Source organism: Taeniopygia guttata, chromosome 5 (genome assembly GCF_048771995.1).
Source record: "Taeniopygia guttata chromosome 5, bTaeGut7.mat, whole genome shotgun sequence".
NCBI lineage: Eukaryota > Metazoa > Chordata > Aves > Passeriformes > Estrildidae > Taeniopygia > Taeniopygia guttata.
This window is the reverse complement of record NC_133030.1, coordinates 9,948,884-9,965,699: the sequence shown is the minus strand read 5'-3', so window position 1 is coordinate 9,965,699 and position 16,816 is coordinate 9,948,884. Positions and strand designations below refer to the sequence as shown.

General features: G+C 40.2%; 1 protein-coding gene across 1 annotated transcript; it reads left to right on the top strand.

The window, feature by feature from the left end:
- Positions 1-7,708: 7,708 nt before the first annotated feature.
- LOC140684238 (uncharacterized) lies at positions 7,709-12,422 on the top strand. Its single transcript, XM_072929502.1, has 2 exons — positions 7,709-9,043; positions 9,136-12,422. The coding sequence occupies exons 1-2, from the start codon at positions 8,588-8,590 to the stop codon at positions 9,280-9,282; spliced, it is 603 nt and encodes a 200-aa protein (XP_072785603.1). The 5' UTR covers positions 7,709-8,587; the 3' UTR covers positions 9,283-12,422.
- The last annotated feature ends 4,394 nt before the right edge of the window (positions 12,423-16,816 follow it).

The window sequence follows — 16,816 nt, the reverse complement described above, 5'->3', positions numbered from 1 at the left end:
GAACAGCTTGTAAAACCCATTAACATGAATTGTGTCTGAGCTGATGAAGAAAAAAGAAAACACTGAATCCAGACCTTCAATATTTTATTGGTGTTTCTGAACTTTTATTAGCTGTACTTTCTTCCATAAAATCAATTTAATAAGGGGAGCAGTGTTTTGGTAATGTATCAAAAGCAGTTCTTCTCTCCAAAGGGCATCTTTTTCACTCAATCTCTCCTCTAAAGACAGTGACATTAGTTTTGTAAATTAATAAACAGGCCAGCATCTGAGGACAGGACTGCATGAAGCCTCCATCATCCCTTATTGTGCTTTCTCTTCTGACCCCACTTTCCAGTGCAGGGCCCTCATCTCAACAACAATACCCTGAAAGCCTGTGTGGCACTCTGGGATCACACTTGAAAAGGCCTTTGGCTGAGGCTGGCTTTCAAGGAGGGGGGACACTTGGCAAGCAGCCTGTGGCTATTCATGCAGAACAGGCAGTGAAAAATGCCTGAAGTCAGATTCAGGGGTGGGCAATGCCCAAAAAAGAAAGCCCACATAACATGAATGGCTGCTGCTAGGAGACTAAAACCAGAGGCATGCCACTAGCAGGCCTCCATGTGCCGACATCAATGGGTTCATCCTATCCCTATTAGGGGCCTAAAATGATGGAGAAACATGAGAAGTGACTATAAGCAGGAAAGGAAAATAATACCAAAGTACACCACGGTCAATGCTTATATTGTTATACTAAAAACTCAGGAGAAGGAAATCATATTTTCAATGTTCAGCACCTTTTCTGCTGGCAGGGATTGCATGGGTTGCAAAATCTGATAAGCAAAGTAGCCATGGCACATTTTCTTGGAGAAAGAAAGCCATGCACTTCAGTAATTAGTTATTTCTCATGCCTATAATTAAGTATTATTATAAAAACATATTGGAATAGCCAGGCCTGAGTTAGAATGGCTCCAGACCTGGTGCTGGAGCAGCTCCAGTCCCCTGGCTGTGCACACACAAATCCAGTTTTGTTCCAAACCCAGCAGTTCTCGTCAGAGGGAAACAGAAGGTCTACACGTTTATTAAAGGAAACCACTTTAATGCACCACAAAAGCATTTCAGCAGCATACAAATGACCCAAACCTCAACTGTGCTCAGGGTTAGGAAGGCTGAGAGGTGTTGTCTGTAGTGCCAAAGGCCTCCAGCCCAAAAAAAGCCCATTGTAAAGAATTAATGTTGCTTTAACTCACCACGTAGCTGATTTTTCCTCTTATAAAATATAGCTAATGCCTCATATTTACACCCTTACATTTCACACTGGGGAGCACAGACTGATGATCTTTTTTGGAAGAAGGGAGGCTGTGCACACCTTCATTAATTTCAGCAGCATTCTGAAAATGACACAACAGTTTCTGTAGGAACAACCCATCCTCTCTAAAATCCTTTCCACTTCAGTACAGATGTTGGCTCTTGGCTAGCAAAAACCTTGAAAAAAAATGAATTACAATGTCTAGTCATGTTTGGACCAATTTCTAGGCATGATCTCAGCTCTTAAAAATTATCATATTATTTAGTTTATGAGTAATAATGTCTGACTAAAAAAGGTAGAAAATACAATCTGATACTATAATCAAGTGGTATTTTCCAAAGGATGATGTTTACTATTTGGTGCGGAAGAAACTTCCCCATCTTGCTTTTTCAATTATCTATTCCTAAAATCTGAATTTCCAACCCTTTCTAAGCTTGTTAACAACCTCTTTCCTTCCTGCACTCAGTGGTACAGATGCTGGAAGGAAAGCAAGACCCTCATTATTGCTGTACACTGCCCTACACGAGGGATAGGAAGGAAACAGCAGCTCCCAGCCAGAAAAGGGGAGAGCAGCGGGAGTCAGCCTGGGATTTCCCTCATTTGGTTGCTGGTTTGGATACATAACTGGGTGGGCAAGTGGTGAATCTGATGCTCCTCTGGAGGCAATGAAGTAATCTGCTGTCCTGCAGTGGGAGTCAGAAAGGGGCTGTGCACGCTACAGCAGCAGAGCCACCGTGATCTACTGAGACATCTGGGAAGGCTCTAAAGCAACAATTCAGTGCTGTTTGCCTGTCCATTTGGATTAAAATTTTCTACATCCATGATGGAGTCAATCTTAGCCCGAAGTGTGATCTCTTGTGTGTCTCTTGTATCTAAAATTGCTCCTGTAAATGACTATTTCTACTCATGTAACTTTTTACTTCCAGCAGAAAATCTGTGCCCATTTTGTATCTTCTCGTGTGTTGACGAACAATAATGTCTGACTGCTTTAATATTTGAAAAAGCCTCAAGAACACCAAAAATGTTATATAGAGAGACTTTACAAACTAACTCTCTAGATATGTCTTCCTCTCTCCAGGAATTAAAGTTATATTAAGTACCATGAGTAAGTTCCTAACATTCTCGAGGCAAAAAAGTTAGACTGAATCTCTTCCACTCCAAACAACAGGAATTTTACTATCTAGGATTTCAGTTTAACTTGCATAATATCCTTACCAGTTGCAAAGGGCATTTTCATAGTTTCCCTTATCTAGTTATTTTGGCACACACAGAGTTATATATTCAGCACACATCAGATTTGACAAGGAAAAAATACTTGAATGTTTCAGGTTTTTCAGGATTCTTCAATGGATTTTGGATATAAGTTGTGTCAATCGAAGGAGGACCTTCCTAGCTTTGGGAGTTGAGAAAACAACCTTCCAAAGCTTGAAGAAATATATCTTTTTAACATTTGAGATCTGAAATGAGAAGAGTGGGTGGTCTGAGCCCTTCAGAAGGTCCCTGATCCTCTGGCCCATTAGTTCACCTAACCCAACCAGTAGCTATTTGAGTCTAAGAGTATAAAGAAAGGTGGCAATAAAAATAAATTATTAAACAAAAGGAATAAAAATAAGCAGTTCAAGGGTTTTTTTTTTTCTCCTGTGAAATCTGAAAAGTTTATAGGTTGCTTCATTCTATCTGTTCAGTCAAGATACCTACTTGGATCTTGCCAAGAAAAAGTAAAATTAAACTACCATGGGTGCCCAACTACAGAAACAGGGTACATTACTGACATTAAGTCTTTGCTGCTCCTCAGTTTGATGTTTAGCCACTGCTTCCTGCTCAGACCAAGGGGTTTTGCATACAGAAGCAGCAAATCCTACTTAATAATCATTGAACTGCAAACACCAGGACTGTTGGAACAGAGCAGAAGTCACACATGGATGCCCTGGCTGGACTACAGCAGCTGCTCATATACACATCTCCCAGCTCCAGCCCCTCGCAGAACACATTGTAGCTCTTTGCATTTTGGCCAAGGGGCTCTAAAAAGTCAAGATCTCACGTAACTTGTTGCTTCCTTGCAATTGAAAACATTGAAGAAAAGCCATATATCGCACTGTGTCTTACTTATCATCAGGTTTACCCCCTGTGATGTTCTTTTCTTCCTTTATTTTTATTTCAAAGAGCACTCTCTAAACATCTTATAACAGCAAGCAGAGCCAGACAGCATGTGGAAAACCAGAATATCCTCCTAATACAAAAACCATTAGGCAGCACTTGCTCTCTGATTGAAAACCAGAAATCAGATGATTTTTCAGTGAAACTGCAAACATTCACAGTGGAGTCTTTCCTTGGGTTTTGAGTCAGGGAAAAGACTCCCAAGTCTGATTATAAATAAAGCATAGTTGCTAAGTAAAAAATATAATGGCTGAGGCATTGGACTGCAGATTCTGCCCATGTTTTCAGATGTTCTTCATGCTTTTGTGTAGCTCTCTTAATCTCTCTGCTAAACCCTTGATTCCTTTGTGCAGAATGGATATCATAATTGTCTTTGCCTTCTAAGCACCCAGTGAGGGAATATGTCTTAACATGTGTTTGTAAAGCAATTTGCACAAGAAACTACTAAAAAACACAGCCTGAGTATCACACATTCTCACCAATACTGATTTCCCCCACTTTGAATTCCTCATTTTTAGTCATTTGTGGCATTTTCCCAGTTGCTAGATAAGAGGCTGATCTCTGGGATCGTTGGTGTGAGTACCTGAATTAATGCCAATGATGCCCATGAACAGGGAGACTTCTGCAGTGGCTCCACAGAGATGGCACAACAGACTGTGTGTGCCACCAGCTCAGCCACAGAAAAGATGCAGCAGAAACACCCAAGGATGCTGTTGGCACTGGTGATGCCAGCAATGGGCTGCGTTTCACCTACCATGGCACTAAGAACATTTCCAAATTGTCTTCATCTTTAATTTATGGCCACAGCCACACAGTGGCTTTATTTAGAAGATGAGGACCTGAAACATGAACCTCCAGCTGTTCTCTGCTCCCCTTTGGATCCAGCATGGATCCAAGCACCATAGCATATTTCCCTGAGTGTAGCCATAGGACTCACCACATTTTCTGGGTTGTCTGGTCATTTCTTGGAGCGTGTCATTGCTGTAATTCTTTTTTACAGCTGGATACAGGCCTGGAAAAAAAGCCCTGAGCTTCACGCCAAGATAAAATATTACAAAAAATAAACTAAATGTTGTCTGCCCACTGAATCTATTCCAGTTGCCCTTTACTTAATAAAATGTGCTAAATTGGTGCCAGTGGGTCTTACCTCAGAAATGAAGGCAGGACTAGGCTTACATAGTCAATAATTGTTTAAAACCTCATTCTTGATGAATAATAATCAGTGTTATGAGGACTGAGATTCCAAACGTGTGGAAAAAATGTTATCACCTGAGTAAGAGATTGCAATAAAAGTGTGAACAAAACTGGATTTTAGGACATACGTAGAGAAGACTTGATAAACAGCTATATAGAAACATTCTGGATACAGTGAAAGCACACTTTGGTAGCGGTAAAATCAAACTTGAGAGGCAGTATTGCTAAGCCCACTACCACTGTTTCCCAAAGCAGACATTCTTAACATTCTCTTACCCAGTGATTCCTTTAGTGAAGTCTGAAGGTAAACAAGCACATCTAAGCATTTAACTGAAGCAACAAAGTCAACTGCACTGTCCACAAGCTTGAACAAAATATTATGAAATGACATTGTGAACCCTGAGTCCAGGACAGGAGAAGTAATGGATCCTAAGCCTGAAGCTGAGGTCCGTCCTTCTTTTCCTCTCCAGATACAGCAGGGGGTTCCCTGCCCATCCTTTCCCTGGATAAGTGGCAGTCCCTACACTGACAAGGAGAGGCACAATCCATCCAATCTATCCCCAATTTGATTTTGTGGCAAACTAGTGGAAAACTACATAGAGGATTCCATAACAACAGAAATACTGAAGAATAAAATCTTCTCACGACTTGTCTCATTTTTCATCTGTTCATTTTTCCCTGTTCCCCTTGTGTAATTTCAAGGTCTGATAAAACTCTGCTTTTGTACCTACAGTAAGTGGCTGTGATACTGCAGCAGTGGCAGGTTTTTATTAGCTGAGCTGACATCTGAAGTTAGGAGGAATTCATATTCCCTTTCTCTAAAGAGAAAGCTCTCATTCACCTACTTTTAAGACTTTTATTATGTCTTACAATAAATCTACTGAATACCTACACTGGGTTTTTTATCTCTTTCTTGTAACATGAAAAACTTGCCTAATGCATTCAAAAATCGAAAATCAGACATTTTTTAATCATCTGTATGGAACACAGTCCCCCTTATTTTTCCAGACTCAAGCCATCTAAAGCTGATCATGAAACCTTGCTGGAGATTAGTCCGGTGAATGTCGCAGATTTCAACTGCTATTTTTAATTTTAATATTTTAATATATTAAAATCTTCCAAATAATAGATAACCTATGTATTATAACCCCTTTCATTTATGAACATTTATTTTATTTTTATCCCTGAAGATTAGGGATAAAATGCCAAAATCAACTAAATCCAAATGTTACAGTCACAACACGATAGTTTGCCTTCCCAGTATTGCTATCTTCTTCAAATAAAACTGATCACACCTATTTTCTTGTGATTATAGACCAAAGAATAGTGTGTTGAGGCAGGCTTTGACTAATCCATGCCCTGATCATTAGGAAGGACTGATTGTTTCTAAACATCCACAGAGATGGCACGTTCTCTGTACCTGGAGGCTTGTTTGTCTTCAGCCTCAGTGACTATAAAAGTATTGCCCCTGGTTAACTCTGAAGCCTCTATCATAACTCTGACTACATCATAATTTACTTTATTCAACCTGGCCCTCTCCTCAGTTTACGTTGTTCTCTGGGGTATTTCTAGTTCTGCTGTTGCATGGTAAATAGCTGCAGTGAGGGGTAAAATGAGGTTTCCATATTTAATTTCATGCCTTTGCTTCAAATTTGTGTACATATTCCATTTATGATGGGGTAGGAGGAATAGCTCAAGTGTTCAGCACCAGTTCAACAGTCGTGACAACTGCCAGAGATTAAATGTGCAGTCAGAGACTAATGTTCTCCACATCACAGGAGATGGAGAACATTCATTTTCTACAAGGAATTTGAATTCAATATGGTATTTGAGACATTCATTGCTCTGTCATGGAAGACCAAAATGAGAGAGTTGAGAGGCTGAGGGGTGGTTCTGGTACTTTGTCCCACAGGTGTCTGCAGCCAAATTGGTACTCAACCTTTCATTTTTAAAATGGTGCTGTGTTTAGCTTTTGTAAAAAGCAGATAACACAATAGAAATTATTGCTTTACATGAACCCATATCTTGGGAAAATCACATAAGGTTATAACTAATAAACCAACAAAATGCTTGAAATTATTGTAGCAGAGTTCTGTGTGCTGCAAGAGATCAGTTCGTGATGGGTGAAAAGTAAACAGCAGCTCTTTTTTTTTTAGGGGGAGTATGAAATTGTTTTTAATTACCCAAAGGTGTTCCAGACAGAACTCCCAAAGGACACCTGTGTGTCAAATGCTCACTCCAGATGTGGAAAAGTGGTCATTGGAGAACATACCAGCCAAGATGCCAAAAAACAGATTCAGGAAAAAATCCCCAACCAAACAAAAAAAAAAATGGAAGATAAGAAAAGCATTTGCATTTTTAGTTTACATCATCCTCAAAAAGTAAGCATTACAGGACATGGTTATTTTTTCCCCTTTCTATTTTAATTAAAAATAGCACAAGCTGAGCACATAGGTGTTTGGCTGTCTGGGAATTTGGTAGCCCTCCCTCTCTGGCCCCACATAAATTTGATTTGCCTGTAGCAGATCTGGGACAAATTTTGCTCTGATGTAATCCTTCATGCCAGGCAACTCAGTTTATGTCAGCTCCTTCCTTACTGCAAACTGGGAGACTCTAGAATCAAGGCACTGGGCAAGGCATGTGGGTGAGGGCCAAGGTAGCCCAGGACATCTCTGAGGCCAAGCATGGGACAGACAAAGACACCCTGGGCAGTGGCAGGCTGTGCACAGCCACATTCCCAGGCTCTGAAAAGCAAAACAAACACAGCCCAAATGCTGTGGAACAAATCTGGGCCTGTAAGTTCAGGCTGAATGAAACAGAGCTCAGTGCAAACACAGTCCAAAGGCAGTGGAAAGCAAACTTGGGCAAATAAACTCCAGGCTCTGTGAAACAGGGCACAGATAGACACACTCCAAGCACAAGTAGGAAAGCAAACAGAGACAAATATAGTCTAAACTTAATGAAGCAGATACATGAAACAGTAGCTGTCTCACTCTCCAAACAAAATTTAAGTAACTTAGTCCAAAATCACTAAGCTGGAGTGTTACAGAATTTTTGAGTGACAGAGAGCATGATTTATGAGACTTGAGCTACCCAGTCAGACTAGGCCCTGATAAGCGGCCTTGATGGGGCCTTGAAGCCTTTGATGCAGTGAGAATTCAGTTGTGGCGCAGTCAGAAATTATGTTAAGGTAACTACAAAGTAATCAGCTATTCGAGCGTAAATTAGAGTAGAGCTGCAGTGTGAAAAGTTTGACCACCTTAAGGAAAAGGTAAACAATGTTAGCTTGCCAATCAGAGTGCCTTTGTTTTGTGAACTGTGTAGAAGCTTATATAAACTACAATCTTATCTCGAATAAAGGGAGAAGGTTTGATTAACCACATTGGTTCAGACCTGCGTTTGTCCCGTCCAGCTTCCCGTTTTTCTGAGATTCCCTGGCTTTTAGTGGCGCCCGGACCAGGGACTCAGGAGGCTCCGAAAAAGGTCCCAAATTACTTTTAGGGTAATGGGGAGCCGAGTTCCGAGTCGCGCGGTGAAAATTGAGGTCCAAATAGCTTTATGGCGACGGGACTGGGATCCCAAATTCACTTATTGTGAACGGGGATCAGGTGGAATGGAGCAAAAGTCTCCAGACTCCAAATCGGGCCATTCCCGATGGGAGGAAAAGACTTTCCACATCGTTGTTTGTTTGCGAGAGTCCGCTGGAGCAGAGAGAAGACCCCGGCGTTCACAAGGAACCCGAACGGCGGGTGTGGACGTGGCTGGGGCCGGGAAGCTGGAGCGGGAGTTCTGCCTTGCCGAAAAAAAGCGAGCGGAGCAACCCGCGGAGGTTGGAGGTAAGCCGCGAAGGGAAAGAAAGGGGACGTATAAAGAACGTCTGAGGAAGAGCACCGCGGTTCCTTTCACATATCCTCTCTGAGAGAGGGAAAAAGATAAAAAGAGTCCGATCTTATGCAAGCAATTGACTCGGTGGGCAAAAGACAAAGAAAAGTTACAGAAAGCCCTTCTTCGTCCCTTGCGGAACGGATTGGCAGAAGTAAGGCAGTGGGCTGTAGCGGCGGGCACCGGCCAGCCGCCCGGGCGGACCGCGAAGCGGCAGGCAGAGCGGGGCCGGGCAGAGCGGGGCTGGCCGGCACCGAGCCTGAGGCGACCCCGGGGCAGAGCAGACTTCGGCCAAGAGACAGAAGGCTCCTTGTTGCCGAGCAACAGTGCGAGGAGGGAGATGGGCGTTCCCGGGGGCTCGGCCGCGCTGGAGTCAGAGAAGGCGGGGCGCGGCCGCATCAGGGGCGTCTCCTCGCCCGTCCCCACAGTGACACAGTAAGGACAGGAGCGAGACGGCGCCGCCCCCTCATCTCCCCGCAGCACCCAGCCATGGCGGCGGAGACGCTGCACAGCCTGGTTGCCACGGTAACGACAACGCCGAGAGCAGCAGTGTCACCAATGGAGGGATTGCAACACCACAGCAAAAATTTCAACAGCATTTTTCCAATTCCTTACAGGAGTCAGAAGATGTAAGAAAAAGCACAGCAATACTGAGTGTTTTCCAAGATACCAAGAAGGATGAACATTATGCAAATCAATGTTATTTCAAATACAATATAGATAAAAATCACTGTATAAAGATAAAAATGTTAATAATGATTTAATTACCAAAAATGTCTCTGAAAACAAAGATTTGAAAAATGTCAGTCAGATGGAATGTTGGTATTGAGTTCACAATTTCTGGTTTTGGGTTTTTATAAATAATAATATAAGTAATGATGATTTTTAAGTTTTATAGATAATACGATAAATAGTGATTGTTAAATTTTTGAAGGTAATGATAAGGTAAGTAGTGATTGTTATTAATGTTATATGAATGCTTTGAAAGGATTGTCTTAGACTATTTTAAACATTTCTTGTTGATAGGCTGATCATATAATGTGACTTGTCTGATTTTTGTGATAAGAATTATTATTAAGGTATTCAGGTATTGAGGTGTTGTTATAGTATTTACAGTCAGTTTTCATATGTTTTATTGTCTCTTTAGGTGATTGATTGCAAGACATGTTTTTTCAGGATCCTGTGTTTTTTATTTGTTAACTACTCATGTGATTTCTTTGTCCAATCTTGTATGCAGCTGCAATTCATCTTCTTTTAAAAATTCATTGTCCAAATTTTGGTTCAAGATTTCAGACTTCAAATTTTCAGATCTCTGAAGAAAAGGTTTGTTGTATTTAGAGAATTTTTGTCTTGAAGGAAATTTTGGACAGGTTCAATTATTTGCTGGTTTGATAAAATTTTAATCATAGGTTTTTACTTATAACGGTTATTTCTAAGACTTTCATTTTATAATGTGTTAAAACATATCCTCCAATTAGAGTTCGAGCTCTGGCCAAGCTCTGGCTCTACTTGGATGGTGTGATTGATCCAGGTGTTCTCTGCATCAAAAAGTATTCAAGTCCTTTTGGCTTGACAATTTGACCATACAGGGCAGCTGAGCCTCAAAGAGAGTTTTGGTGAGACATGATCCAGACATGTTTTATCCAAATCTCTGTTGTTTTAAGGTTTGTCAGCTGCTGCAGACTCTGGGATAACAATTTGGTAGTGTAGCACTTGGTAACTGTGATTTTATATGTAATATTAATTGTGTATTATCTGTTTGATTTTTATTTGTTGTTAGTTTCTTTACTATATGTGTTGTTTTGTTCTAGATGTTTTTTCATGCTTATAACAACGACATTGATATTTCCATTTCATCATGCAAATTTTATGGAACAGAATTGAGAGAGGACCCTCCAGTCCCTGTGGGGGTGTTGGGTTTGTTTGTGTTTTAACAGGTGCAAAATCTGGATGGATTTCAGTGAAGAATGTGGAACTTATTAATTGCAAGAGAGCACTGATCTCTCCACAAGTGGATCAGAGGATGCACAGTAAAAGTGGGTTGTGCAAAGACTTGTGTTTCACCCACAGAAGATCATGGACTTTGGGGTTTTTTTTTTCATAAGTATGTTTTTAATGATGTTATAGAATTTAATTACTAAGTTTTAATGGGTTTTAGTAATGCCTGTGATTTTTATGTTCATTTCGCCATTGTTTTTCAATGGCAAAAGAAAAAGAGGGACAATCAATTAGATAATTATAAGCATAACATTAAGTTTATCATAAGTTATAGTTTATATTTAGAATTAAGTTTGTTTTTTTCATGTTAAACAGGCATTCAGGAACCTGAGGAATATGTGGTGGGTCTCAGTGTTTCTATTAAGTAATGTTTTAGTTATTGAAGTATCTGGAATCCTTGACATTGACAAGAGAGAAAATATGTGGATCACTTGGGCCAAACAAGCTAGGCAAGATTAATTCGGCCTGTCGTTAGCCACACCATCTAACCCCTTTTCGTACTTGTTTACTTGGAGTCTCATTGGGTCCCATTGCAGAGTTCAAAACTTGGACCTGAGCTCAAATAAATCTCAATAGCACACTGGGAGCGCAGGCTGTTGCATTTGTGCAAAACCTTAAATTTACTGATGATAGTCTTCAAGAATTTGATCTTTTGGGTTTTGTCCCAGGAAATTACTGTTTGATATTTGGACCTTATGCTACCAAACCAACTCAAGAAAAAGGAAAATTGACAGATGACAGCACTTGGTTGTCTCCCAGATCACCATTGTATTAATATTGTAACAATTGGACTCAATCTGTGACACCATCAAGAGGTGGTGCAGGAAAACTGCCCCCAGGAACCTTCCTCATTTGTGGGGACCGAGCCTGGTCAGCAGTCCCTCAAAATGCTAGGGGAGGCCCATGCTATATCGGTAGGTTGACACTTTTTTCTCCCACCATACATCAGGTTCTCAAATTGCCTCAGAAGACTCAACGAGCCAAACGCAGTGTTCTCCAAATGGACCCCAATTGTAAAGATATAGTGTCATTGTGGGGGCGTGCCTCTGTAGTAGTAGCCTCACTTTTCGCCCCAGGAGTCGCCTCATCGAAAGCGCTCACACAATTGAGAACTCTAGCCTGCTGGACAGGAAAACAAATTAATATCACATCTAAACTGATAAGTGAGCTTGCTGCAGATGTAGATGATACCCGTCATGCAGTTCTTCAAAACAGAGCTGCCATTGATTTCCTTCTTTTAGCACAAGGACATGGGTGTGAAAAATTTGAAGACATGTGCTGCATGAATTTCACTGACCACTTTCAATCAATTTAGAAACAGTTATCACAACTGAAAAAAACGTGAAGGAATTTGTTGCTGTAGACCCTCTGTTTGCTAATTGGATCAGTTCTTTAGGTTTTACTTGTTGAGTTAAAGATTTAGTTCATTTTGCTATTGTATTTTTTCTTATTACTATGATTTTTTAGTCTCAATGCTGTGTTTATTATAGCGTATGCAAAAGATAGTGCACCGGGCCTTCAAGTCAGCCTGGGTAGCTCAAAAAGAAAAAAGAGGGCATTGTTACAGAATTTTTGAGTGAGAAGAGAGCATGATTTATGTCTGGAGTGAGAACTGAGCTACCCAGTCAGACTAGGCCCTGATAAGCGGCCTTGATGGGGCCTTGAAGCCTTTGATGCAGTGAGAATTCAGTTGTGGCACAGTTAGAAATTATGTTAAGGTAACTACAAAGTAATCAGCTATCCGAGTGTGAATTAGAGTAGAGCTGCAGTGTGAAAAGTTTGACCACCTTAAGGAAAAGGTAAACAATGTTAGCTTGCCAATCAGAGTGCCTTTGTTTTTGTAAACTATGTAGAAGCTTATATAAACTACAATCTTATCTCGAATAAAGGGAGAAGGTTTGATTAATCACATTGGTTCAGACCTGCGTTTGTCCCGTCCAGCTTCCCATTTTTCTGAGATTCCCTGGCTTTTCTGGAGCAATTATGGCTTTCTTACAGGCAAGCTAGAGTGTTAACCTTCCCTTCTCATATCCTTCATGCCTTCCACTCACATTCAACATGGGAGCCTTATTCTCCATCCCTCAATGGCCCAGAGTAACTGCTGTGGATCAAAAGGTTTCCAATTTTTACATGCCTTCAGCAAAATGTGAAGACTTGCAGTGTTTCAAGGCAACATTCAACAACATTCAAATGGCGCAAGGACACCTTACTCAAATATATATATATGTACAGGTTCTTTTGGACATTTATAATGCAACTTCCAAGGGAATGAAATAGAGGAAGCAGAGATTAGATAGCAATCAAGACATAAAGACATATATTTTAAAACATGAAAACCAGAGAAAAAGGGAAGCTAAGAGCATCAGAGTAATTTCTTTACCTGAGGAAATATGCCTAACATGGAAAAAAAAAATGTCTGAAGTATTTCAGAAGCTGAGAAAGCTTCCAATGGTTGACTTCTTTTAAAAGAAGATAACATGGTTAGTGATGGAGAGGAGGTAAACACTTAGTAAATACTGGAATAAAAAAGGCTAAAATACTTTTCTCACTTGAGGATGGCAAAGTACTTCCCAGTCTGATAGTAACTGTAAAGGAGGGTAAAGTACTTATCAATTACTGATAAGTATTTTAAACCTGGCAGGCCGTAGATTTTGTCCCAAACAAAAGACCTGTCTGAAGAAAATCTCTGGCACATTTTTGATGTCTCTTGGAAGCCCAGGAGGAGTCCCATGAAATACAAGAGCACTATGTTTAAAAAGGGCAGGCAGGATGACACAGGCAACACCAGGTCAGTGAGGCTGACCTCGGTTTTGGGTGAAAGAATGATTCACCTGCTTCAGGAGTCAACTCAGAGGGAAATAAACAAAGGAAAGAGAATTCCTGTTATTCAGTGTGTTTAACAGAAAACAGGATGTGTCAGACAAACCTGATTTCATTCTCAACATAGATTGCTATAGTTCTGCAGATGTGATGTACAGTACAACACTGTGGTTAAAAATAATGCCACCTGATGACAATAAAGTACATGTTAAAAGCATTAAGAATGAGATGAGTGCTTTTTTTTTTTAATCAATCAGTGGGGAATCACAATTGGCTTGATGGCATTTTAGGGGATTCCCATAATTCAAAGCTTTTCAATGTTTTTATCAATGGTTTTAAATAATTTTAAAGTATGTTAAAATGAAAACAAAGCAAATGCAGCCCCCTTATATCACCAATAAAGGTTAATAGAATAAAATTAATGTCATTTGCATTGAAAAATTCCAGGGCAAGGGTTAATTGTGTTATTTTGATCCATTAAAGTATTACATCCGTATGATTCTATAGTAGGCTGAGGTGCAAACCAGTGACCTGTAATAAGGAAAGCAGGGAAAGAAAATGGCTGGAACATGAACCCCACTCATGTTCCTCTCTGGGCCAGCCCTCCCAGGAATCAGACCCACGGGTAGAACCTCTAGAGAGGTCTAACATTCTGCCTTAAGGCTCAGTAGCCCTTGCACGGTGGATACAAGTACTGTGTCAGTGAAAACACCCATTGTTTTACATGCAATTCAATTACCAGCTTCATCTACCAGCTTCATCTGCTTTCAGGAGTCTCTTCCCATGCTCACTTTGCCATTTTCCATTGGATTCAGAATGCTTTAGTTGCTCTGAAGTAGCAGAGTAAATGCAATCTATCCTAAGGGATCTACTCTGCCTTTCACCTACTAAAGCAAAAGACATGCAAAGCCAAAGCAACTAAAAACCATCAGTGTTCCCAATTAACGATGATGATGATGATGATGATAACAATAAAAACAATAACAACAACATTTTAGTGCTTTCAATTAGTTTCTAAGTCAGCTAGATACCATTTTCTTTATTCCAAGAGGTGTTCGAGCAGAAATTTGAAGGAAATTTATTTTCTACTTCAACTTTTATTACCTGCAGTCTCTTTTTTGAGTGCATGTCCTGGGCACCCCTTCTTTTTTCTTTGCAAGTGCTCTGTTCATATTTTGCATTCAAGTTTGTGGCAAAGTAAAAAAAAAAAAAAAAAATTTTTGTTCATTTAAAGTTATAATTATAATGCAAGTCATATGTTACTTGATAATGTGTGATAAGCCAGGTCCTCAGCTGATAGAAATTAGAAATCTTCACTCTTGAGCTGTATCATTTATATGTATTGAAGGATGGACCCATCAATGAAAATTAAAAGGCAGTGCTGCTTCTTTCATATTAATAATCAACTAGCTATGGTTTTCTCTTAAAATAATCATTAGCTAACACACAATTTTGTTTCCTCTAAATGAGAAAATACAATAGAAAAAGAAATCTGGTAGCTAGTAGCAGAGCTACTAACACAGATACAAAACTCAAGGTTTGTTGACTGAGTATCTTTACATTCACTGATTAATCTTCCCTTTTCATCTCCCTGCATAAATACAGGATGGCTGAATGCTCTAGATAATGGGAAATACACTTCATAATCTCTCATAAAAACTGTGGAAAACATATTTCCTTTTGTATAATCCAAAAGCTTGTGTTTTATTGAAAACAGAGAAAAATAATTGCTAACTTCCTCCTTATGGAAAAAAGCATCTTAGACATTAATCTTCAAGTTAAGGAAAAATCCATGCAATGGATGCACCAGTGACTTTTCCAGGTGTGTTCCTGCCTATGCAGTCAATTGTCATACACAAACAATAATCAAACTGAGGCACATATTGCTCCCAGCCTTGTATTCTCAAAAAATAGCAATGAAGGAAAAATTTTCACAGTTTCTCCATGCTCACTTGTCTCACACCTTTTGTATTTGATCTTCGCTTCATAATTATGAACTATAATGGTAAATAATCCTTTTATGGACACATTGGAGTTTCATTAGAAAGGGGAGAATAACTGGAAGAATTACCTCTTACATGTTACAAACAGACCTCAGGGCTCAAACTTATTAAGCACAAATGCAGAATTTCCCAAAAGCAGGTAAAAGATGAGCTTTTGCATGGCCTTTCTTGCCATGGGGGCCACCTACTAAGTTTTATGCATCAAAACTCTAGAGCTTTCTATTAAGATTATTTCATGAGGCCAAAATATGGACACAGAGTCTCCTGTCCAGGATTAGGACACTGCCTAAGAGAAAAGTGGCCTATAATTCAGGGAATTCACATCCAACAACTATTCATTATGAGCTGTAGGAACAGTCACCAGTGCAGAAGCACAGGAGCAGAAACCTCTGTTGGCGTTGACCACTGATAATGCAGGACTCACTTTCACCATTGGTATGCCTTCTCTTGGCTTATCTAGTCCGGAAAATTCATCAGGCTTTTCTGCAAAGCAGAATGGCTTCAACAGAAGGGATAAAAACTGCTCCTTGCTCCAAGTGTGGTTTAGTGGTTAGGGGATCCTTGGGGCACTTTGGTCATATGGGCCTGAAATCCAGCGAAGAGAGCAGGATGGCCTGTTCATATTCCGGGGTTGTGAACACAGCGTGAAAGGGTTTGGCAGTACTTTCTTGGCTATACTTTAAAAGAAAAGAATGATCTCCATGGTAGTTTCCAAGAAAATTACATAAGTACCTTATTCCCAGAAAGGTTTTAGGGAAATACCTTACCGCAGCTCCCAGTCAAGCACTTAAACACAGGCGAAGGAGCTGCAGAGTTGAAGTCATTTCCTGCTGACCAAAAAAGGAGTCGCTCTGCTCAGGGATCTCACCACCATGAGGCCCAGGCTGAGGCAGCTCACTTTCCTCATTTGTTTTACAAGGAGCAGGGACACCTAATTCAAAGTCCTGGATTACAGACTCAAAATTAGATGCATAAAATCTGCCTAAAAATAGAATCAAATAAACCAGAAAGCTCCATAATCTGGAAAGACCTGGCTCTGAGGAAGAAGACACTCAGATACAAACAAGGGACTATTTTCAGGAAATGCACCAGCAAAACTGTAACTGAGCACACATTTGGGATGAGCAAAGGGTGCTGGATTTTGGAGAGCTCAGAAATGCAAAGAACACAGGCAGAAGTATCAGAGCAAGTCTACGCTCCATTCCCATGGGGCATATTATCACCATCTGGGAGATGATTGATATTTATGTGTCTAGTTTATGCACACACAGAGGCACTGCATTTTAGATGGAGCCTCTAAAGTTAAATACCAAAACCAACAATAAGACAACCTGCTGACAACTCTAGTTCAGACTAAAAGAATCAGTCAGGAATCTTATATCTTAGGAATAACTCAAAACAGTTATTCCCTCATACATTTTCACTTCAGTGATAAAATGGTATGTTTCGCTGTTTATAAACTACTTAACTTGGTAGG

What these genes read in the sequence shown, in the direction of transcription:
- LOC140684238 (XM_072929502.1), top strand. Translation starts at nt 8,588, where the DNA reads ATGCAAGCAATTGACTCGGTGGGCAAAAGACAAAGAAAAGTTACAGAA. An exon ending in TGCACAGCCTGGTTGCCACG is followed by an intron (nt 9,044 to 9,135) that starts GTAACGACAACG and finishes AATTCCTTACAG; the next exon opens with GAGTCAGAAGATGTAAGAAA.